This window comes from Rhinoderma darwinii, chromosome 1 (assembly GCF_050947455.1).
Source record: "Rhinoderma darwinii isolate aRhiDar2 chromosome 1, aRhiDar2.hap1, whole genome shotgun sequence".
Lineage (NCBI taxonomy): Eukaryota > Metazoa > Chordata > Amphibia > Anura > Rhinodermatidae > Rhinoderma > Rhinoderma darwinii.
In genome coordinates, this window is record NC_134687.1 from 354666826 (window position 1) to 354691757 (window position 24932).

General features: G+C 43.8%; 2 protein-coding genes across 2 annotated transcripts in view; one reads left to right on the forward strand and one right to left on the reverse strand.

The window, feature by feature from the left end:
• TTC39B (tetratricopeptide repeat domain 39B) overlaps positions 1-24932 on the forward strand; it is a 335062-nt gene that overhangs the window by 57806 nt on the left and 252324 nt on the right. The window lies entirely within an intron of this gene.
• The window catches only part of SNAPC3 (small nuclear RNA activating complex polypeptide 3), a 76657-nt gene that overhangs the window by 30139 nt on the left and 21586 nt on the right, over positions 1-24932 (reverse strand). Inside the window, exons 2-3 of the mRNA XM_075851905.1 lie at positions 4321-4404; positions 1530-1611 (exon numbers count right to left, since the gene is read on the reverse strand). Of these exons, the coding sequence (XP_075708020.1) occupies positions 1530-1611; positions 4321-4404 (166 nt within the window). The remainder of the gene's footprint in view (positions 1-1529; positions 1612-4320; positions 4405-24932) is intronic.

Genomic DNA, 24932 nt, shown 5'->3' on the forward strand with positions numbered 1-24932 from the left:
AGGGGGAGTGCCATCTATGGGTGGGTGACTATGTATAAGGAGGCTGTGTAGCACTACCTTCAGGGGGGCTGTGTGGCGCTATCTACAGGGGGCTGCGTGGCACTACCTACAAGGGGGGCTGCGTGGCACTACCTACAAGGGGGCTGTGGCAGTATCTACAGAAGGCAGTGTGTGGCATTATCTACAGAGGGAAGGGTGTGGCAAAACATTTACAAATGAAATTCAACCGATTTTAAAACTGACAGGGAAAAAAACGATGCAAAACGGGTCAGAATCGGCCGTTAAAAACAGACACACCGCCTGGAACGGATGCAAAACGGTCGGGAAAAACTACCCAAAAACGTCCGACACTCGGACCCTGTCGTGTGAATAGAGCCTTAATGTGTCATAAAAAGACAATTTTAGATTTACATAAAATACAAGCGGAAAACAGGAGTAAAAGTTGTAATTTTTTTTTTTACAGTACTTCGTTATTTTATTTGATCCAAAACAACTACATACATTTTTTTCTTGTGTGTCTGTTAAAAGAGTTGTCCCACGACAGCCTTTACTCCCAAACTGCTAATAATGCTTACAGGAAGGGTTAACAGTGAATATTATATTGTTCCTGCCCCCGCTGTGCTGCGCCGACGGGTATAGAAGGTGGGAGGGAGCCAGAGGAGGCACACTATGATGGCACTAGAGAGGCTGTTTCCTACAAGCCCCATAATGCCTTGCGTGTGCCTCCTCCTGATTGGTTCCTGCTGTTCCTAAAACTAGCATAGACATATAATATAACGTCGCTGTGTATATAACAGTGACCAACAGACTGCTGTTTATTTCTTGTTTGTAGCTCCTTTCTAAATTATAGGAAGCAAGCCAGACAGGGTCCAAACCTCCTTTTCTTCACTTTTGGAATGGAGCGTTTATTTAGAAAAACGCACTGGGACTGGTATATATGGGCTGTAGGAGACCGCAACCCATGACTATAGCCCCCCGCTCTATTATTATTAACCCGTTCAGTAATTTTCTGACCCTATTGGCAATAAATTCTGTCCCTATAGTCCTGCCAAGACAGCATCCCAGCATGACTCCTTGACAGTTGTAAGATTCTTCTAGGGGCGATGCAGCTTCTTGCTACAGAGCATGATCGACTTTCTGGGCAGTAGGAAAGAGTAGAAGAGACCAGCCAACACTATCATTGTGCCGGGATTGCAGAGATCGATCCGGCTGAACAGTGAGATTTACTGCTCATGCATGTCCTGCCACAGCCTTACTAAGGACGTGCAGAGGCCCGTTGGTAAGGGAGAGCAGGGAGCGCAAATCACAACTTGCAAGTGTGATATCTGGTGATGGCAAAAAAAAAAAATGTAAGAGCTTCTATTGGGGAAAATTATTAACTTCATGAAAGGTATTATCTAATCGGCACTTGCATTCGTGGGACAACCCCTTTAAAGACAGGCGTTAATCAGAATAGCCATTATGAGAAATTCTTTTTAGCTGTGATAATTCCCTAAAAATTTGCGATATGTGAAGAGTATTATTCTCACCATTTCATAACGGAATGTCTCCTGTCGGAACGCCCGGTCAATTATCAAGTCCTTACGCCTTTCATTCATTTTGTTCCGAATTCTAGGAAGGGGGAAAAAAAAGCCAGTAGTAAATCATTTTTTTTTTTTACATTTATTATTAGACCTATATGGTGATGCAACACTTTATATAATAACAACATTTTATACGCTACAGACTTCACATGGCATTATAGTAGTTGAGATTATAAGATAAAGAAAAAAAAAACAACTAATGGTGGGATGCAGAAACAACACTCCCAGGTGAGGTTACAAAGATAGCATGGGTCCCCCATTCTAGACTCATCTATTAGTCAGAACGGAGAACAAAAAAACAAAACAAAAAAAACAGCATCTTTTGCTCTTAAGGACTCATCACATCAGTGCATTACATGGATAGCCCACTGATTGCAATGGGAACCGTGTAAAGGTTTAATTCCTATGCTGTGGTGCTGCAAGTGAATTAGACACTTGCTACAGGGTTACTGTTCCTTTCATATTACAGGTGATCACTGGGAGTCCCATCAGTGACATACTCTTTGTTAGAAAGTTCCCCCAATGATAAACTGATCACAAAAGGCATTGGGCAAAGCAGACAACTCCTTTAACCTATGAAGTTGCATGCAATCTCAAACACTTATCCTGCGAGCGTCATCACTGCACTTTAACTTTCTGTAAAATTCAAATGATTAAAAGTCACAAGCAAGAGATCTAAGAAAAAAATAACGCTATGTACAAAATCCTTATAGAAGATCGTAAAACTGTTGAGAACAGCGGAACACATCTAAATATTACATTTTATACGCCTTCAGTACTTTGGGTTTTACTGTTCTCTTTAACGTAGCCATGAAAAGCAAAGCGGACAACTCCAAACCTAAGCAGTTGCATGCAATCCCATGCAGCTGCAACAGCTGAACACATTTATACTGTTCTCTGTAATGTAGCCATGAAGAAATTTTGGCCACCAAAACAATGGGTCTTTAATGGGATTGATCAAAAGGGACATGAGAACCTTTGGGTATTTTTGTTAAGTGGAAATGTAAAAATGAACAGCAATGTGTGTAGATAAACCTTATTAGTAGAGCAGGTATTAATGTTAACAAAGTGTGACTAGAACCCGACAAACTGAATCTCAACCTTTTATCGTCATTTCATCTTTAGGGCCAAAATCTTGTGATTATCTTTCTTAATATATCTTTATAGAGGTATCAGATACGTCACACAAACGTATCTGAGTGTCTGTTAACTCCTCTACGTGGTATAGGGATATGGTCAATAATCCACACCCTAAGGTCCCTTTCATTGTGTCTAGCATCAGTAAAATGTTTTGAGACCGGAAGAACCACACATTTTTTATGGATCGTGTATCGGCGTTGGTGAAGTCATACTTTGAACTTTAATGTGGTTTCGTCTACATTGAGAAATTGGCAGGGACACGGGCACATATTACATGGTCCGAATAATAAGTTAATTAGTGCATAATGTCATATGCAGCTCCAGTCATCGGGTGTATAAAAGTAAGGTCCTTTCTGAATTATAGAGCAGTTAAAGAGAACCTTTCACCTGCCCATACATGTGCAGCTGAGTGCAGCATGTAATGGGGAGGGCTGCACAAACCCTGGGGCACTTGTAATTTTTTTTTCTACCCTCCTCCGTTATTTAGATATCGGTGTCATTATATTTGGCGCTCAATATTTAAATAACCCCCTGAACGGTCAATGGGGCGTGTACTGGCAAGGGGGAGTGTTACAGCAAGAGTGAGGATAGAGCGAGGATAGAGGAGAGGGTCTCTCCCTCCCTCTCTCTCTCCCTCGCCCGCCCTCTCTCCCTCCCTCGCCCGCCCTCTCTCCCTCCCTCCCTCGCCCTCACCCTCCCTCGCCCGCACTCACTCGCCCGCACTCACTCACTCCCTCGCCCGCACTCACTCCCTCGCCCGCACTCACTCCCTCGCCCGCACTCACTCACTCCCTCGCCCGCACTCACTCACTCCCTCGCCCGCACTCACTCACTCCCTCGCCCGCACTCACTCACTCCCTCGCCCGCACTCACTCACTCCCTCGCCCGCACTCACTCCCTCGCCCGCACTCACTCACTCCCTCGCCCGCACTCACTCACTCCCTCGCCCGCACTCACTCACTCCCTCGCCCGCACTCACTCACTCCCTCGCCCGCACTCACTCACTCCCTCGCCCGCACTCACTCACTCCCTCGCCCGCACTCCCTCGCCCGCCCTCCCGCACTCCCGTGGTGCTTCACAGTATTACAACCTTCTCATATTCAAGTGTATACTGTAATATTTACTGTAATTCACAGTGTGAGCAGTAAAGGAAACGAAGGGGAAGAGACCATGGTACGAGCATCGCGGTACCTTCAAAACCGCTGATCGGCGGGGCGACAGGCCACCACCGATCAGATATTGATGGCTAAGGCTTGATTCACACGACAGACAAAAACCACGTTGGGCCCCCCCATTTTCATAACCAGCCAGATATAATAAAGCAGCTTAGCATTACTAGGCACTCAATAGAAAGTCCATGAGCCCGTAAACCAACTACTCGGTTTTCAGAGAAAAGCCAAACAGAAACGAAGCGGCTCAGCGCTCACACGAGCGCTTCTGCCGCTTTGTTTTAGCGATTGGTGGGAGTATCGGTGCTCGGACCCCCACCAATCAAAACTTCTGACATGTCACTATTACAGGTCAGAAGTTTGTTGAACGTTTAGTTACCCTTTAACGCATATTAAATTATATAAATTATTCACTGATCAAAGCATACCTTAAAGTTACTAGGCAGGTATCTTCAGGGATAATCTCTGTATTAGCTTCCTCTCCATCCTCATGACCTTTTAACGATTCCACACTAAAAAAAAAAAAAAATTGCAACCAATGAATTGGTAAAGCAGTAAAATGGTTTCCACAAGCAAGTAAAAAAAAAAACAAATGTGATCAGTGGCTTAAAGAGAACCTTTCACCTGCCCATACACGTGCAGCATGTAATGGGCAGGGCTGCAAACACTCTGGGGCACGTAAAAAAATATTTCTACCCTCCGTTATTTAAATATCTGTGCCGTTATATTTGGCGCCCAATATTTAAATAATCCCCTGAACGGTCAATGGGTCGTGTTACTATGGCTGTGACACTGTCCAATCCGATACGAATAGTGGTACAGCAAGAGCTGGAGAGAGGAGAGCGTGTGCGCACGCACGCTCTCACTCTTCAGCTTAAGGCAGACAAGGACAAGACTGATCTCTTGCGAGAGATCACAGTCTTGTACTTGTCTGCCGAACTAGCAAGGGGGCGTGTCACTGCTACGGACAGTGTAAGATCACTCATTTCTACTTTATGTTTGCATCGTTTTTTGAACATCCTTTTATTTTTCTAGGACGTTAAAAAGTCTTAGTACTTCAGCAGCAATTTCTCACGTTTTCAAGTAAATTTCAAAAGGCTATTTTTTCAGGGACCAGTTCAGTTCTTAAGTGGCTTTGAGGAGCCTATACAATACAAACCCCCATAACTCACCCCATTTTAAAAACTGCACCCCTCAAAGTATTCAAAACAGCATTTAGAAAGTTTCTTAACCCAAGTTAAGAAAGTGATCTTACACTTTTTTAAGTTAACGAAGTTTTTTTGTAACACAGAAGGTTTTACCAGAGAAACACAATCGATATGTATTGCCCAGGTTCTGCAGATTTAGGAATTATCCCACATGTGGCCCTAGTGTGCTAATGAGCTGAAACAAGCCTGAGAATCAAAGAAGCACCTAAAGGATTTTGGGGCCTTCTTTTTATTAGAATATATTTTAGGCACCATGTCAGTTTTGAAGGGGTCTTGTGATGCCAAAACAAAGGAAAGACCCCATTTTGGAAACTACACCCACAAGCAGGGCCAGACTGGCCATCTGGCAGTTCTGGCAAATGCCAGATGGGTCGGTGAACAGTGGGCCGCCTGCTGGCCACCCAAACGATCAGTGTCTCAGGCGGCATGGTACAGCATTTGTAAGGGGACAGCACAGCAGATAAGAACCGCTGTGGTCTGTGCTGCTATTACTAAAACTCCCTGTGCTACTTTAAAAGCTCCCCCTCCAGCTCCCCCTTCCCGCGCTCTTCACACAACCTCTCCTCCAGCTGCTGTTACCAGTCAGGACGTGAGGGAGGGGGAGGGGAGACTCGGCAGGCTCTGTGTCGGGCTGTGAGCAGAAGTGCTGGAGTGAAGAATCTCACCCCATCAACCTGCTGAACTCCCTTCATAAATATCCTACATAAAAAGTAAGTGCATGTGTAAAGGATCTGCCAGACACAACTTCTGTGTCAACGCCCATAGGTAATCAGTCTGCACCTGCTTCTATGTCTGTGAGACTGACTCCATCTTCCACCACCCAGGATGGCAGGCTTAGGAGTGGGAGAGCCTATCACAGCCTGGCCAGACGGAGCTTGCTCCCGCCCTCTGTCTATTTATACCTGCCTTTCCTGTTCCTCCTTTGCTTGTGATTCTTCCCTGCTGGTTTCCTGGCCCTGCTGCAGCTTCTTGAACTACTGATCCTCTGCTTGTGATTGACCTTGGCTTTACTGACCACTCTTCTGCTCTGCGTTTTTGTACCTCGCTCATCTCCTGGTTTGACTCGGCTCGTTCACTTTCTTGTTGCTCACGGTGTTCCCGTGGGCAACTTCCCCATTTCCCTGGCTTCTTTGTACCCTTGTCTGTCGTGTACCTATTGAGTGTAGGGACCGTCGCCCAGTTGTACCCCGTCGCCTAGGGCGGGTCGTTGCAAGTAGGCAGGGACTGAGTGGCGGGTAGATTAGGGCTCACTTGTCTGTCTCCCTACCCCGACATTACAGCATTTGCATATTTGTATGTTTGTGAGGTGTACATGTGCATATATATATTGCAAGTGAGGTGTACATATATATATATATATATATATATATACACACACACACACACACACACACACACACACACACACATATAGGGATGGTGACATCTCCTCTGAAAAACTCAGCAATTCAGTCCACTTACCTCAGCGGGGATTGACATGCTGCGATACGAAATCTACACACACCACAGGTCAATTTCTGTTCGGAAATTTTACGCAGCATGTGGATGAGATTTGTTTAATCTCCCCCACTTTGCTGCTACTGTATTCTGCTGCGTATTTTCCATCCGAAATGCCGGATGGAAAATAAGCAGCAATTCCTTACCAGGCCGTTGTCTTGGTGACGCGTCCCTCTTTCGACGGCACGGGCACCTTCCCGTAAGCATACGGGGAGGTACCCGTGGCCAATAGAAGTCCATGGGCCCGTAAAAACGTGCCGCAATTACGGCCCGTAATTATGGGCGTTTTTACGTTCGTGTGCATGGGGGCCTTAGGGCTCTTTGGATCATTGTAATCAATCTCAACACCTGTGATAATTAGTTTGCCAGGTGTGCCCAATCAAAGGAAAACTACTTAAGAAGGACGTTCCACATTATTAAGCAGGCCACAGGTTTCAAGCAATATGGGAAAGGAAAAAGGATCTCTCTGCTGCCGAAAAGCGTGAAATTGCACTAGGTATGAAAACATTGGATATTTCAAGAAAACGTAAGCGTGATCATCGTACTGTGAGAAGATTTGTGGCTGATTCAGAGCACAGACAGGTTCGTTCAGATAAAAGGAATAATGAGGAAGGTTTCTGCCAGACAAATTAATAGGATTAGGAGAGCAGCTGCTAAAATGCCATTGCAAAGCAGCAAACAGGTATTTGAAGCCGCTGGTGCCTCTGGAGTCCCGCGAACCTCAAGGTATAGGATCCTCCAGAGATTTGCAAGTGTGCATAAAGCTATTATTCGGCCACCCCTAAACAATGCTCACAAGCAGAAACGGTTGCAGTGGGCTCAGAAATACATGAAGACTATTTTTCAAACCGTGTTGTTTACTGATGAGTGCCGTGCAACCCTGGATGGTCCAGATGGATGGAGTAGTGGATGGTTAGTGAATGGCCACCATGTCCCAACAAGGCTGCGACGTCAGCAAGGAGGTGGCGGAGTCATGTTTTCGGCTGGAATCATGGGGAGAGAGCTGGTAGGCCCCTTTAGGGTCCCTGACGGTGTGAAAATGACCTCTGCAAAGTACGTAGAGTTTACAACTGACCACTTTCTTCCGTGGTACAAAAAGAGGAACCGTGCCTTCCGTAGAAAAATTATCTTCATGCATGACAATGCACCATCTCATGCTGCAAAGAATACCTCTGTGCCATTGGCTGCTATGGGCATAAAAAGGAGAGAAACTTATGGTGTGGCCCCCATGTTCCCCTGACCTCAACCCTATTGAGAACCTTTGGAGCATCCTCAAGCAAAATATCTATGAGGGTGGGAGGCAGTTCACATCAAAACAGAAGCTCTGGGAGGCTATTCTGACATCCTGCAAAGATATTCAAGCAGAAACTGTCCAAATACTCACAAATTCAATGGATGCAAGAATTGTGAAGGTGATATCAAAGAAGGGGTCCTATGTTAACATGTAACTCGGCCTGCTAAGTTTTTTTTTTTTATTTAAAGAGCTTTTGATTTCTGTAAATATGACCTCCTGATGCTACAAATTACCATTTTAGTTCTCTTTACAACCTTTAAAATGTTTTGATCTCTCTTGTGCATAATAATTTGACAGTGCATTTTGAGTTTTTTACTTCTAAAAAAAAACCTGTTATCATTAGGAGATTTGTTCAATAAAATTCGCATTATACTCCAACGGTTGATGGCTTGAAGATTATACTGACTGTCATTTGCATCGACTATTTAGGAAAATCAGCGAAAAATAACATTTGCATAATAATTTGGAATGCGGTGTAATATATTGCACTACCTAATCGGCTTCTGTAATGGCAGAGCAGGAGGCTATTGTTAGGCCTCCTGTTGCCGTAGTAGCAGTCAGCAGCCCTGCGATCGCATGCAGGGCTGTGATCTGCTGCCAACCTCTAAGATGCAGAGATTGCTTTCGATCGCTGCATTTAAGGGGTTAATGGCAGCGATCGTAGCTAGCTCCTGTTCCTGCCGTTACAGGTGGATGTCCGCAGTAACATACAGCGGACATCCACCGCTGATGACACCGGCTCAGCTTTTGAGCCGGCGCCATCTTGCCATCGGCTACGGAAGCCTTTTAGGCTTCTGTACTATGCAGACCAGGCGGCCAGTATTAGGGTATGTTCACACGCTTAACAAAAAACGTCTGAAAATACGGAGCGGTTTTCAAGGGAAAACAGCCCCTGATTTTCAGAAGTTTTTTGAGCAAGTCGCGTTTTTCGCTGTGTTTTCCCCAGCGTTTTTTACGGCCGTTTTTGGAGCCGTTTTCATTGGAGTCTGAGAAAACTACTCCAAAAACGTCCCAAGAAGTGTCCTGCACTTCTTTTGACGAGGCTGTAATTTTACGTGCCGTCTTTTGACAGCGACGCGTAAAATGACAGGTCGTCGGCACAATACATCGTAAAGCCCATTGAAAGTAATGGGCAGATGTTTGCCGACGTATTGGAGCCATTTTTAAAAAGACGTAATTCGAGGCGTAAAACGCCTCCATTACGTCTGAAAATAGGTTGTGTGAACCCAGCCTTAGGCCTCCGGTTGTCATTGCAGCCACCGGCACCATGGCAGTTTCATTGCTGGGGTGCCAATGAGCTGCAAACCCCTTAAATGCAGCGATCGCTTTTTGACTGCTGCATTTAAGGGGTTACAGCAGGGTGTCAGCTGTAATATACAGCTGACACCGGCAGACTCCGCTTCTGAGCCGGTGTCCACCATTTGTCGTATGGTTACAGCAAAATGCGGGAAGCACTGGCTTTCCATGACATCCATATGTCGGGAAGGGGTTAAACAAGGCATTTATTTTGCACCATTTTGCAGTTATCTAAGTGGTATAATACCCAGACAAATATTGTACTGTATTACAGATTTGGGAACAATTCAGTTTTTGTTCCAACATTAAGAACAAGCACAAGTTCAGCTTTAGAAAGAAAATACAACATAATTGGAGAATGCATAAGAGGCATAGTGTCAAGAAAAACAAAACTGCTGTAAAAGACACAGGGTAGGTAGACATAAATGGACACTAACTTTTCAACGTATGAGGAGTCAGCAGCAGCAGCACACACAGCATGTAGGCAGGGGTGAACCTAGCCCCTCTGCTGCCTGAGGCGAACTATAAAAAGGCGCCCCCCCCCAAATCTATCGGAGTTTTCACATTACTAGCTTTACACAAACACGCAATATATAAATTTTTTAAATAGGAAAACATTTGATGTTTATTTGTTAGGCCCTGTTCACATGGAGTATTTTGACGAGTTTTTTGGCGCGGAAACCGCTCCGCAAAACTCGTCAAAAGCCAGCCGAAAATGCCTCCAGAGAAAGAAGGGACATGCCCTATCTTCACGCGTTTACGCCTCTGACTTCCCATTGACATCAATGGGAGGCAGAGAAAGCATATTACGCTGAGTTTTTTGCCCGTAGCACTCAATGGGCGCAAGCTAAAAACACAGCAAACGACGTGCAGGAAGGGACAAAATCTGCCTCAAAATCTCAAACTGAATTTTGAGGCAGAATTTTCCTCCTGCAAAAAACTCAGTGTGAACATAGCCTTAAAGTGCTGTTTGAAGTATGGAAAATATTTAAAGAATTATTCTTACTGCCAATCAGTGCAGTGCAAATAGTACAGTCTGCACTGCCCCATATCTCTCCTCGGCAGCCAGTCTCATTTGCGGCGTAACTCTCTGCAATTACATTCAGGCCAGTCCAGGACGGATCGCGCTTAGCGCTGTTTTGAAGCGGCACGTCCTGGGCTGGTTTCTTTGCTCTACCTGCTGTATTGTAGTGGTCTGCCTGTGCTGGCTCGATGCCAGTGGTGGATTAATATGATCTTAGGCCCTGGGCTGTACACAAGTTATGGGCCCACATACCACACGTAAGTATCACCTACATGTCAAAGTGCATCACATGCCACTCTGCAGACTGTCTCTTAGCCTGATCATCTGCTGCCACACTCACACTTCCCCACAGCCCCCACCACAGTAATTTACATAGATTGTAAGACCAACATTACAAATAATACCCCATACTGTTACTGAATAAAACCCCCATACTGTTACTGAATAATACCCCCATACGGTTACTGAATAATACCCCCATACTGTTACTGAATAATACCCCCATACTGTTACTGAATAATACCTCCATACTGTTACTGAATAATACCTCCATACTGTTACTGAATAATACCCCCATACTGTTACTGAATAATACCCCCATACTGTTACTGAATAATAACTCCATACTGTTACTGAATAATACCCCCATACTGTTACTGAATAATACCCCCATACTGTTACTGAATAATACCCCCATACTGTTACTGAATAATACCCCCATACTGATACTGAATACCCCCATACTGTTACTGAATAATACCCCCATACTGTTACTGAATAATACCCCCATACTGTTACTGAATAATACACCCATACTGTTACTGAATAATACACCCATACTGTTACTGAATAATACACCCATACTGTTACTGAATAATACCTCCATACTGTTACTGAATAATACCTCCATACTGTTACTGAATAATACCCCCATACAGTTACTGAATAATACCCCCATACTGTTACTGAATAATACCCCCATACTGTTACTGAATAATACCCCCATACTGTTACTGAATAATACCCCCATACTGTTACTGAATAATACCCCCATACTGTTACTGAATAATACCCCCATACTGTTACTGAATAATACCCCCATACTGTTACTGAATAATACCCCCATACTGTTACTGAATAATACCTCCATACTGTTACTGAATAATACCCCCATACTGTTACTGAATAATACCCCCATACTGTTACTGAATAATACCCCCATACTGATACTGAATAATACCCCCATACTGTTACTGAATAATACCCCCATACTGTTACTGAATAATACCCCCATACTGTTACTGAATAATACCCCCATACTGTTACTGAATAATACCCCCATACTGTTACTGAATAATACCCCCATACTGTTACTGAATAATACCCCCATACTGTTACTGAATAATACCCCCATACTGTTACTGAATAATACCCCCATACTGTTACTGAATAATACCCCCATACTGTTACTGAATAATACCTCCATACTGTTACTGAATAATACCCCCATACTGTTACTGAATAATACCCCCATACTGTTACTGAATAATACCCCCATACTGTTACTGAATAATACCCCCATACTGTTACTGAATAATACCCCCATACTGTTACTGAATAATACCCCCATACTGTTACTGAATAATACCCCCATACTGTTACTGAATAATACCCCCATACTGATACTGAATCATACCTCCATACTGATACTGAATCATACCTCCATACAGTTACTGAATACCTCCATACTGTTACTGAATAATACCCCCATACTGTTACTGAATAATACCTCCATACGGTTACTGAATAATACCCCCATACTGTTACTGAATAATACACCCATACTGTTACTGAATAATACCTCCATACTGTTACTGAATAATACCTCCATACTGTTACTGAATAATACCTCCATACTGTTACTGAATAATACCTCCATACTGTTACTGAATAATACCTCCATACTGTTACTGAATAATACCTCCATACTGTTACTGAATAATACCTCCATACTGTTACTGAATACCTCCATACTGTTACTGAATAATACCCCATACTGTTACTGAATAATACCCCCATACTGTTACTGAATAATACCTCCATACTGTTACTGAATACCTCCATACTGTTACTGAATACCTCCATACTGTTACTGAATACCTCCATACTGTTACTGAATACCTCCATACTGTTACTGAATACCTCCATACTGTTACTGAATAATACCGCCACACCATAACCACATAGTGACTGAATAATACCCCCATGTACTAATATATATATATATATATATATATATATATATAAAATGCTGCCATATATTGTACATAGAGAGTCCAACATATGCTGTAAGTATAATTAATCAAATCACTTTATACTCTGTACATTATATAGCGGTGTTATAGGTGTGTACACATAATACCACTACATATTGTTTGTATAAAAAAATACTGCTATAACCATAGACATATAGTACCATTATATTCACTGCACACCTATTATACTGCTATATACTACACTCACATATAATACCGCTATATACTGCATACACCTATAATCAGGGGCATAGGTAAAGGCTCATGGGCCCCGATGCAAAAGTTCTTATTGGGTCCCCCCCACCCACAAACGTCTCATGCCCGACAGTCTGCAGCTTTCAGTTGCATCGCTGGGTCTCCTAAGTGACCCAACAATGCAGCACTAGCAGCCGGGGGCGTCACTAAGGACTTAAAATGTCAGGGGAAATAGCCCCAATACATATGTGTATGCCCAAAAACGTGTGTGTGCGTGTGTGTGCATGTGTGTGTGTGTGTGTGTGTGTCTATGACACTATAAACTATGGATAGGATACATTGGCTCAGCAGGCAGCATCACACATGATAGGATTGGCTACAATGGCTCAGCAGACAGTATCAGACATGATGGGATTAGATACAGTTGCTCAGCAGACAGTATCACACATGATAGGATTAGATATAAGGCCCAGCTGAGTTTCACACATGATGGGATTAGATATACAGCTCAGCAGACAGTATCACACGATAGGATTAGATACAGTGGCTGAGCTGACAGTATCACAAATGATAGGATTAGATATAAGGCCCAGCTGAGTTTCACACATGATGGGCTTAGATACACCGCTCAGCAGACAATATCACACATGATAGGATTGGATACAGTGGCTCAGCAGACAGTATCACACATGATAGGATTAGATACAGTGGCTCAGCAGACAGTATCACACGATAGGATTAGATACAGGACTCAGCTCGCTGACATTGCGGCTCCAGCGCTGGACCCAGGAAAGGTAAGAATAATAATGGTTTTGCTTTTTTTATGTGTTTCTAATTATTTTTGTGTGTTTGTGTTTTTTTACAGGTTCGGTTGTTGGACTTCGGATTCGCGTTTTTTTATTCTCAATAAAATGGTTAGAGGGTTGTGTTTTTTTATTTCAATAAAATATTTTTTCTATGTGCTTGTACTTTTTTAAACTTTATTATTACCGCCTTAGTAATGGCCGCTGGCTGATTGACAACCTCCATTACTAAGGCGGGGCTTAAAGAGGCTCTGTCACCAGATTCTCAAACCCTTATCTCCTATTGCATGTGATCGGCGCTGCAATGTAGATAACAGCAACGTTTGTTTTTTAAAAAACGTTCATTTTTGGCCAAGTTATGAGCTATTTTATATTTATGCAAAAGAGCTTTGAAATGGACAACTGGGCGTTTTTTGTTCGTTATGTCCAACTGGGCGTGTATTGTGTTTTTAACTGGGCGTGTTTATGTGTATGACGCTGACCAATCAGTGACCAGTCCGCATCATACACTCCTCAACATCTGCACGCTCCTCATTACCCTGCACATAAACCAATCACGTTCTCCAAATATTCACAGCGCAACCAATCTGAAAGTTTACAGTGCTTGGGAATAAGTGACTGGGGCAGAAGAGGATGGAGGCGCAGCCTTATAGTGGATCGAGCGGGTTCCCCAGCAGCATTTAAAAAAAACTGGATCCTGACCTGTCCACAGAGTTTAAGGCAGCACAGAGTATTTCAGGAGATGAGCGTGCGGATCTTGTGCAGGGTGGTGACTTGCCAATCATGTGAAGGTGTTATTGAGGACAGGAGTGGAGGAGAGGTAACAGACTGAGAGCTACGTAATGGTAAGAGCAGAGTTCACAGCAGCACAGAATATTTCAGGAGAGGAGCGTGCAGATGTTGAGGAGTGTATGACGCTGACTGGTCACTGATTGGTCAGCGTCATACACATAAACACGCCCAGTTAAAAACACAATACACGCCTAGTTGGACATAACAAAAAAAACTAAAACGCCCAGTTGTCCATTTCAAAGCTCTTTTGCATAAATATAAAATAGCTCATAACTTGGCCAAAAATGAAAGTTTAAAAAAAAAAAAACACTTTGCTGTTATCTACATTGCAGCGCCAATCACATGCAATAGGAGATAGGGATTTGAGAATCTGGTGACAGAGCCTCTTTAATGTTAGCAGGTGCAGAGGCTAACACTAACCCCCATTATTACCCCGGTACCCACCGCCACCAGGGGTACTGGGAAGAGCCGGGCACGAACCAGTACCAGACTATCTGCAGTGACGGCCAGACACCGGGGCGGCCGCAGGCTGGTAGTATTAGGCTGGGGAAAGCCAAAAACAGTGGCCCCTACCACCCTGGTAATGCTGCCTGCTGCTGTGTTGTATCTGGCTGGTTGTGAAAATTACGGGGGACCCCACATCGTTCTTTCCAATTATTTTGTATTTTTTTTTTTTTTTAAATGATGTGGGGTCCCCCCCATTTTTCATAACCAGCCAGATACAATAAAGCAGCAGCAGCAGCCTAGCATTACCAGGGTGGGAAGGGCCACTGTATAAGGCCTTCCACAGCCTGCGGCCGCCCCATTGCCCGACCATCACTACAGATGGTCAGGTACTGGATCGTACCCGGCTCTTCCCAGCACCCCTGGTGGCGGTGGGTACCGGGGTAATAAAGAGGGTTAGGGTTTCGCCTCTGCATCGGCTAACACTAAGCCCCGCCTTAGCAATGGACACTGTCAATCAGCCGGCGGCCATTACTAAGTCGGTAGTAATAAAGTTTAAAAAAAACCACAAAGACATTATTTTATTGAAATAAAAATAAAACCACACAACCCTCATTAACCATTTTATTGATAATAAAAAAAGCCGTCATCGAAGTAGTCCTGGAATCTAAAAGCTTGTGTAAGAAAACACACAAAAAACTATTAGTAACACGTGTTAGGCTTAGATACAGGGCCCATGTGTGATACTGTCTGTGGGACCCTGTATCTAAGCCTACCACAAGGTAGGCTTATATACAGGGTCAGGCAGACAGTAATCTTATACAGTAATACAGGGCCCATCAGAAAGGATCACACATGGCCCATGTATCTAAGCCTACCATGTGATTGGCTTAGATACAGGGCCCAGCAGACAGCATCACACAATCTGTGATCCTGTCTCATGGGCCCGCTAAACCTGCTACATCGTAGGCTTAAAGGACTTGTCCAGTCCCTAAACATTGATGGCCTATCCTCAGGATAGGCCATCAATAGCTGATGTGTCGTTGTCCGTCTCCCGGGACCCGCCAATCAGCAGTTTTGAAGGGGCCGCAGCACTCGTACGAGAGCTGCTTCCCCTTCATTTCCCTTACTCGCTCACACTGTGAATCGCCGACACCGATTCACAATGTGACCGGAATGAAGTGACCGGAATTAAGGGGAAGCAGCTCTCGTACAAACACTGCGGCCCCTTCAAAACAGCCGATTGGCCAGCTCCCGGGAGACGGACCCCGCCAATCAGCTTCAGCAGACAGGGATATTAATCTTACTCTCCTCCTCAGCCGCGGAGGAAGCTCTGTCCTAACTCTATCCAGGATCACGATGTTGTGTGCGGTGAATAGTGCTGTGACGTCATGCGCACCGCACAGCGCTTGACGTCAGGACCTCCACTGCGCTCCAGAACCAGGAGGGTAAGTACTGTCAGTTACTATAGTAACAGGGGCCCGCGGCCCGAGTTACTATAGTAACTTTTTATTGATGTGGTGCGGGGGGCTGCGGGCCCCCTGGCTTCGGGGCCCGGTCGCAATTGTGACCCCTACAGCTACGCCACTGCCTATTATATTGCAACATACACTACGCACAATACTGCTACACAGTCTACACACACAATACCAGTATATACACTATATACTCCAACTGTAGCCTCTGGTGCCGATGTGTCCTCGCTCGTCTGACACGATGCAGGACCTGTAAGTGACGTCACAGCGTGATCTGCCAGAAGCTGGGCGTTCTGAAGAGAAGTGGATGATACTTCTCATCAGAACGCCCAGCTAGTAAAAGTATTAAAAACGCCCCGATGTACGCACATAATACACGCCCACTTGGACTTTTACTTTTAAACACACCCACTTGGACTTTTGCAAGCCTCATTTGCATAACTACAAAAATGGTCATAACTTGGCCAAAAATGCTCGTTTTTTAAAAATAAAAACGTTACTGTAATCTACATTGCAGCGCCTATCTGCTGCAATAGCAGATAGGGGTTGCAAAATCTGGTGAGAGCCTCTTTACGGTTTATTGTAAAAAAAATGTGTATGTGTATTTTTTTTATTTAACATTACTTTGTTTTTACTTTTTTTTTTTTTTAAACTTTAATGTACTGGCATACATCTATATGCCAGTACATTAGCCTGTGTACGGATAGTACACAGGCAGTTGTTAGGACATACCTAAGTGTTCCCTAACAACAGGAAACGTGGTAAGACAGCCCTGGGGTCCTTCAATGGACCCTGGGCTGTCTGCCCATATATGGTATGTCCCTCAATCACGTCACAGGGAAGAGTTACAGGGATTCCCTGTGACGCGATCCAAGGGGCATCCCCCCCTTCTCATTTTCCCCTTGAATGCTGCGGTCAGCTTTGATCGCAGCATTCAGGGGAATAACAGCGGAGATGAGAGGTTTCTTCCATCTCCGCCGTTAGAGCAGGGCTGCGGCTGGGTAAGGGTATGTTCACACACAGAGTTAAAAACGTCTGAAAATACGGAGCGGTTTTCAAGGGAAAACCGCTCCTGATTTTTAGACATTTTTTAAGCCACTCGCATTTTCGCTGTGTTTTTTACGCCCGTTTTTGGAGCTGTTTTCTATAGAGTCTATGAAAAAACACTCCAAAAACGTCCCAAGAAGTGTCCTGCACTTCTTTTTCGCGGCCGTTTTTTTTTACGCGTAAAAAAAACGGCCCATCGGAACAGAACGCCGTATTTCCCATTGTAATCAATGGGAAGATGTTTTTAAGGCGTTCTGCTTCCGATCTTTCGGGCATTTCTGGGCCGTTTACGGCCATAAAAACGGCCGTGTGAACATACCCTACTATGCCCCGCTCCTGATAACAAACGCGCCTGCGGTCTGCTTGAGGTGATGCGGCCGACGCTGCACTAATGAGCGACGGCGCAGGCACTGAAGACAGAACATGGGGGTGTTTTGCAGTGCGCTCGCCATTTTCGTTCTTCAGTGCCGCGCCGGCTATATCCCCTTCTGCTGCGTACTTGTTGTTAGGACTCAGGAGCGGGCCAATGGCTTTATAACCCCGCAGCCCCGCTCTCATACATTCATGTGTTACAATACGGAGCTGTGCGACCGCACAGCTTAGTATCGAAATACATGAAATAATGGTATCGAACCGTTTGAGAGTGCACGGCATCGAAACAGTATCGAAGTTTCAATGCATCGTGCATCCCTAGTCTGTATTGTTGCATAATGTCCTCCATGCTACTGCTGCCTCTATATATATGTGGAGAAACCTACAAAGAAACCTGGCTGGAGGTGATGTCTATTAACTCAGGACACTTCAGTAATGTTAATATGTGAGTAAGTGACTGCACATAGTGATCTAGTAAGATCACTATGTGCTGTGTAAATGAATGGAGAGAAGTATTTGACGCTGATTGATCACCGATTGGTCAGCCTCATACACTTCTCTCCACAACGCCCAGTTGGTCAAAAAGTAAGACACGCCCAGTTGTCCATTAAGAAAGTCGTTTTCTATTGTGGATTTCTCTAAGTGATATAGAAAGAAGAAAAGAAAAGAAAAAGAAAAGAAAAAGAAAAGAAAAGAAAAAGAAAAGAAAAAGAAAAGAAAAAGAAAAGAAAAAGAAAAGAAAAGAAAAAGAAAAGAAAAAGAAAAGAAAGAAAGAGCCTGTAGAGGGGAAAACCGCTAAATAGCGCAGAACACAAGTCATATAATGGGCAAAATGAACACACATGACAGTTTATCCTGAAAAGTCACCTAAAAAATGATGGGTACTCTCTTAAAAAAAATTATGTAAAAGATGCATTCATGTATTGTGCCACAAATAAAAATGTTCTAGATATGAAACCTAGAGACACAAGACCCGATCGAGGTCAGTATTACTTAACCCCTTCCTGCTGCAGCCTCTTTTGGACTTCCTGACAGAGTCTCATTTTCCAAATCTGACGTGACACTTTATGTGGTAATAACTTTGGAATGCTTTTACCTATCCAAGCGATTCTGAGACTGTGTTCTCGTGACACATTGTGATTTAGGTTAGTAGTAAAATATGGTAGAAACATTCAGCTTATTTGCAAAAATTAGCATTTTTCTAAATTTGAATGTATCTGCCTGTAAGACAGATAGTAATACCACACAAACCATAGTTTCTAATTAACATTTACCATATGTCTTCAGGTCGGCATTGCTTTTTGTACATTTTTCTAGGACGTTACAAGGCTTATACATTTAGCAGCAATTTCTCACATTTTCAAGAAAATTTCTAAAGCTTATTTTTTTTAGGAAGCAGTTGTTCAGTCCTGAAGTGGCTAGGAGTGGCCTAAATATTAGAAACCCCCATATATCACCCCATTTTAAAAACTACACCCTCACAGTATTCAAAACAGTAAGAAAGTTTCTTAACCCTTTAGGCACTTTACAGGAAGTGGAGGTGGAATTTACAAAATGCAATTTTTTTTTTTTTGCAGAAATTTAAATTTATTTTTTTGAATAGAGAAACACAACTCAATATTTATTGCCCAGGTTCTGCAATTTTTAGAAATATCCCACAAGTGGCCCTAGTGTGCTAATGTACTGAAGCACAGGCCTCCGGTGCAAAGGAGCACCTAGTGAATTTTGGTGCCTTCTTTTATTAGATTATATTATAGGTACCATGTCAGGTTAGAAAAGGTCTTGTGGTGCCAAAACAAAAGGAAACACCCCATTTTGTAAACTACACGCCTCAAGGAATCAATCTATATTTTATTTGAATTGGGTCGTACAAATTGAATTATTTCCAAAACTACGTCGTTTTAGCTAAAAAAAATAATAAATTTCCACAAGGAATAAAAGCAGAAAGCCCCCCCAAAATTTGTAAAGCTATTTCTTCAGAGTATGGAAATTCCCCATATGTGGTTATAAACTGTTTGGGCGCACAGTACCACCATCAGCATGGGTGTTAGCTGTAAAGAAGCTCCAGTCCCAGCTATTTAACCTCTCCGATGCCTCGTCAATAGTGGCCATACCACCAAGTGGTTTTAAGCCTAGAGGCACCCACATGACACTATTGCCAGGTGTCAATCGGTTGCCATTGCAGCCAGGGGCCTAAGGCCCTGTTCACCTCTGCATTAAAGGTTTCATTAGGAGCCTCTGTCGCAGATTCTGTAATTGTTGCTGAAGAAGATGGCACAGTATGCAGCGCTATTTTGTCTGGCAGCCCATACAATATTTTCGGCAGCCCATGGAGTGCTACATGTCAATACAGAAGTATTGCATTGAATTATTTACACAATCAAAAGATTTCATGTTCAAGTCCCATTGTGGGAAGTAAAAAAGAAAAAAACAACAACACTTTTCCCTTCCAAAATGCTTTACTGTTGGAAAAAAACAAAAATAAATACACATAGTTGGTATAGCATCTGTGATGACCTCAACTATAAAATGATCACGTTATTTATCCTGCCAGGTGAACGCTGTAAGAACAAAAACTAAATGTCTTTTTTCTTCATAACGGCTCCAAAAAAATGCAGTTAAAAAAAAAAAAAAAAAAAAGAAGAAGGCGATCAAAGTGTAATATGTGACCAAAATGGTGCCAAGTAGAATTTAACTTGACCAGAAAAAAAAAAAAAAAAAAAAAAAAAACACACCCTCAAAGCCGATGGAAAAATATATTTTTTATATACAGTTACCTGGAGTCAAAAACGTTGCACCAAGTTTCAGGCTGCAATCTCTATTTCTTCATCCATTTTAGACCCCCTGATAACCTTCTCCTTTTTTCATGTGAACTTGTCCCTCCCAGTAATACATGCTGGGTGAGTGGTCTATGTGTCCAGGATGCTGCTGTCTTTGCTAGATCTCATGTATCAGCAACACTTTTTCTCTACACGAGCCGATGCGATTTCTCTCTACTCTCCCCCTTCTTACACATGGATACTGACCGCTTGTGTCATCTGCACTCTCTGAACACTTGGAAGCTTTTCCCTCTCTCCACAATGTAAACTGTACACCATTCCTCACCTACATTCAATGGAGGAATCGCTGCTTTTTTTCATTTTCTACCCCAAAAATAATTTTTTTCCCTGTTTCCTAGTACATTATATGGCACAATAAATGGCGCTAAAAAAAACCAACAACTTGTCCGGCAAAAATCAAGTCCTCATAGGACTATAATCGACAGATAAAGGAAAAGTTATGTCTTTTGGAATGGGTGGAGGAAAAAATGAAAATCTGAAAATGGTTTACGCCGGGAAGAGGTTAAAGGGTCATAGGGCGGTGCCGCTAACCTGAAAAGTCACACAGTCCTGACTGCAAAGCCACCTTTCCATGCCTGATTGATACCTTCCTGGCTGTTCTACATCACTACCAGGCTCCTCCAGCTTTCTCGCATGCGCCATTGCCTTGTACTCCATGGGAAGGCACCATGCAGCGAGGTGTACTCTGCTTAGACGCATCCGCAAAATTTGGAAGAGGCTGGTAGTGATATAGAACAGCCAGGAGGATGTCAATCAAGATCTGGGGGGGCGCCAATTCAATTTTCGCCTCAGGCAGCAGAAAAGCTAGAATCGGCCCTAGACGGGCGATGTGTGCAGACTCCGACTCACTTGATACGGATGAAGATGAAAGCTCAAACTGTGCTTCACCTTTGCTTGCGCTGTCTGTAGCGGGGAATAGAATTTCATATGCTTCCTCGGCTGTGAAAACACATATTGGGGGATTTTACAATGGCGTCCCAAGTAATTAGTATAAGAGAAAAACTAACGACTAAAAAACACAAATAACTACGCTAATTTTTTGTAATAATTTTTTTTTTACTTTTCTTTAAACCCTGCTACTCCCAAGTGAGCAACGAGAACGGACCGTTGACCAGCGACCCCGCTGTATTTAATAAGCGAGGATACCCTACCTACCAGGGAAAAATCTAGATGACAGGTGGAATTGCTACCTAACAGGGAACTCGGGCAGTGGGCAATCTAGGGACACAGAAGGGCGATGGCGACTGGGTACTGCAACAGGTGATGTGACAGTCGATGGCTGGGCAGAGGTCACAGCAGGGCAGAATGGCATTGTGGGTAGAACAACAGATGAATTAGATGACCAGTGGGTACGAAAGGTGGTGATCACCGGGCAGATCCGAGGGTTTTGGCACGTTCTTCACTTCACTGATCTCGTCACCAATATAACCAACTTCGACAAGCTCTCTCACACACACACACACACACACACACACACACACACACACACACACACACACACACACACACACACACACACACAACAGAGCTGGTCCAAGCCGGAGATGCCTGCGAAACCTGCCTCCTATGCTGTGATTGGCCAGTCAGCACTGACTGGCCAATCAAAGTGCTTGCCGCACGGGACCATTCCGATGGGTCCCGTGCCAGTGAGTCCTGCCTTGTCGCGGCGCTGTTATCGTGTTAAGAGTTTAAAGCCAGGACACCAGAATGCGGTAAAGTACTTGCCATCTGGACGTACAGCCACGCCCATTTGCAGAAAGAAGTTAAAGAGGCTCTGTCACCAGATTTGGCAACCCCTATCTCCTATTGCAGCAGATCGGCGCTGCAATGTAGATAAGAGTAAAGTTTTTTGTAAAAACGAGCATTTTTGGCCAAGTTATGACCATTTTTATATTTATGCAAATGAGGCTTTCTTAAGTACAACTGGGCGTGTTTAAAGTTATGTACAAGTGGGCGTGTATTGTGTATGTACATCTGGGCGTTTTTACTTCTTTTACTAGCTGGGCGTTGTGAATAGAAGTGTATGATGCTGACGAATCAGCATCATCCACTTCTCTTCGTTAACACCCAGCTTCTGGCAGTGCACAGACACACAGCGTGTTCGAGAGATCACGCTGACACGTCACTTCCTGCCCCAGGTCTTGCATCGTGTCGGACGAGCGAGGACACATCGGCACCAGGCGACAGAGGCTACATCGACTTACCTGCAAAAACCGATGGTGCTGCAGAATCAACTGTAGCCTCTGTCGCCTGGTGCCGGTGTCCTTGCTCGTCCGACACGATGCAAGACCTGGGGCAGGAAGTGACGTCACAGCGTGATCTCTCGAGAACACGCTGTGTGTCTGTGCACTGCCAGAAGCTGGGTGTTAACGAAGAGAAGTGGATGATGCTGATTCGTCAGCATCATACACTTCTATTCACAACGCCCAGCTAGTAAAAGAAGTAAAAACGCCCAGATGTACACACACAATACACGCCCACTTGTACATAACTTTAAACACGCCCAGTTGTACTTAAGAAAGCCTCATTTGCATAAATATAAAAATGGTCATAACTTGGCCAAAAATGCTAGTTTTTGAAAAAAACAAACGTTATTCTTATCTACTTTGCAGCACCGATCTGCTGCAGTAGGAGATCGGGGTTGCAAAATCTGGTGACAGAGCCTCTTTAAAGGGAATGTGTTGCCAGAAAAACATGTTTTTTTTTAAAAAATTAAACATTTAGTGTGTGGGTGGTTAAACATTGTTCAAATTTTTTTTATTTTTTTGCACGAGTCCAGGAAATATTATAAATTATTTCTAATTTATAATACTACCGATTTTTGGTCACTAGATGGAGCTGTTCCCAAAATTGCAGCATTGCAACATTGGGTTAAAAGCCCTCGCTCTAGTGAGCTCTCAGCATCCCCCCCTCCTTTATCCTGGCTAGTGCCGGGATAAACGAGGGGTTTGAACGGTGTAACCTCCTACACTGTGTGTCGCCATTTTTTAAGGTAACCCACAGTGTAGTAGGTTTACATACAGTAGTAAACACACACAAACACGAACATACATTGAAATCTCTTACCTGCTCCTGCCGCCGCGGCTCCCTCCGGCCCGTCCGCTCCGTTTGCTGCCGCTGGTGCAAGTGCAGAAATCCGGAAGCCGCGACCGGAAGTAGTAATATTACTGTCCGGCCGCGACTTCCGGTCCACAGGAAAATGGCGCCGGACGGCGCCAATTTCGAATAGGACTGTGTGGGAGCGGCGCATGCGCAGTTCCCACACAGACGCCGTACACTGCAGTCAATGGGACGGGAGCCGTTCGCAGTCCCTATGGGACTGTGGCTGCCGTATTCCATGTCTGTATGTGTCGTTAATCGACACACACAGAAATGGAACAAAAAATGGCAGCCCCCATAGGGAAGAAAAAGTGTAAAAATAAGAAAAAGTAAAACACAAACACAAATAAATATAAAAGTTTTTAATAAAGCACTAACATCTTTAACATATAAAAAAATAATTTCTGATGACACTGTTCCTTTAAGTATAAAGAGGACTGATCGGTTCTGAAAAAACACGCAGAAAGCTACAGTGGATGAAATTATTTGACTTTTTTTCAAATCTAGATCACTGGGAGAACAGAGGATTTTCCGCAGTATTACAGGACACAGGTTTTACCTTCATTCTAGGAGAGGGACGTCAAAATCTGATGCGATTATTTTATTTTCCAGGAGATACCAACTATGAGGGGGAGGGGTTTGTATACAGCATCTAAATGGCAAAGTGGAGCCTTGTGCTCAGATCTGGTCAGGATTAGTGGCAAGGGAATCAATTCACCTGTTTTGACAACTTACTGGTTCATAGAATACAATGGAAGAATCAATTGACCTATTCCACTCATAAATTCACCAAAAGCAAATATATCAAACCTGGTTAATTTAATGGGTTTCCCATAATTGACGTTTGTTACCTACTTACAGAATAGGTGATAAGTGTCTGATTGCTGGGGGCCCCAATGCTGGTACACCCAGCGATTACTAGAAGAGGGAGTCCGAGCCCCCCTTTCCTCCTCACTGCACCCCCACAGTCTATGGTACTGATTGAGACAGCCAAGTACATTATAACTGACGGGAAATCGGTGAAATGCAAATCAGGCGAAAATGTTCTCACCTCCACACAGGAGTCTGAATTTTACTTCATACAGAATATTTATTAGCCATGTAATAAGATTTCCCTGTATATTATCAGCCCAGCTAGAGAAGGAGGAGGAGACCGCTAATTGTAAGGAGTCAATCTGCTAGCGTAGAGGACAGCTGCTAGTAAAGGGTTAATCTGCTGGAGGGCACATACGCATCTCCCTACATACACACAGAGCAAACAGCAGTCACTAGGAAGAAAGCTGTGACAGGATTTAGCTGGATTTGCTGTTGCTTCTTCTCCCTCTACCCCCCTGCAATT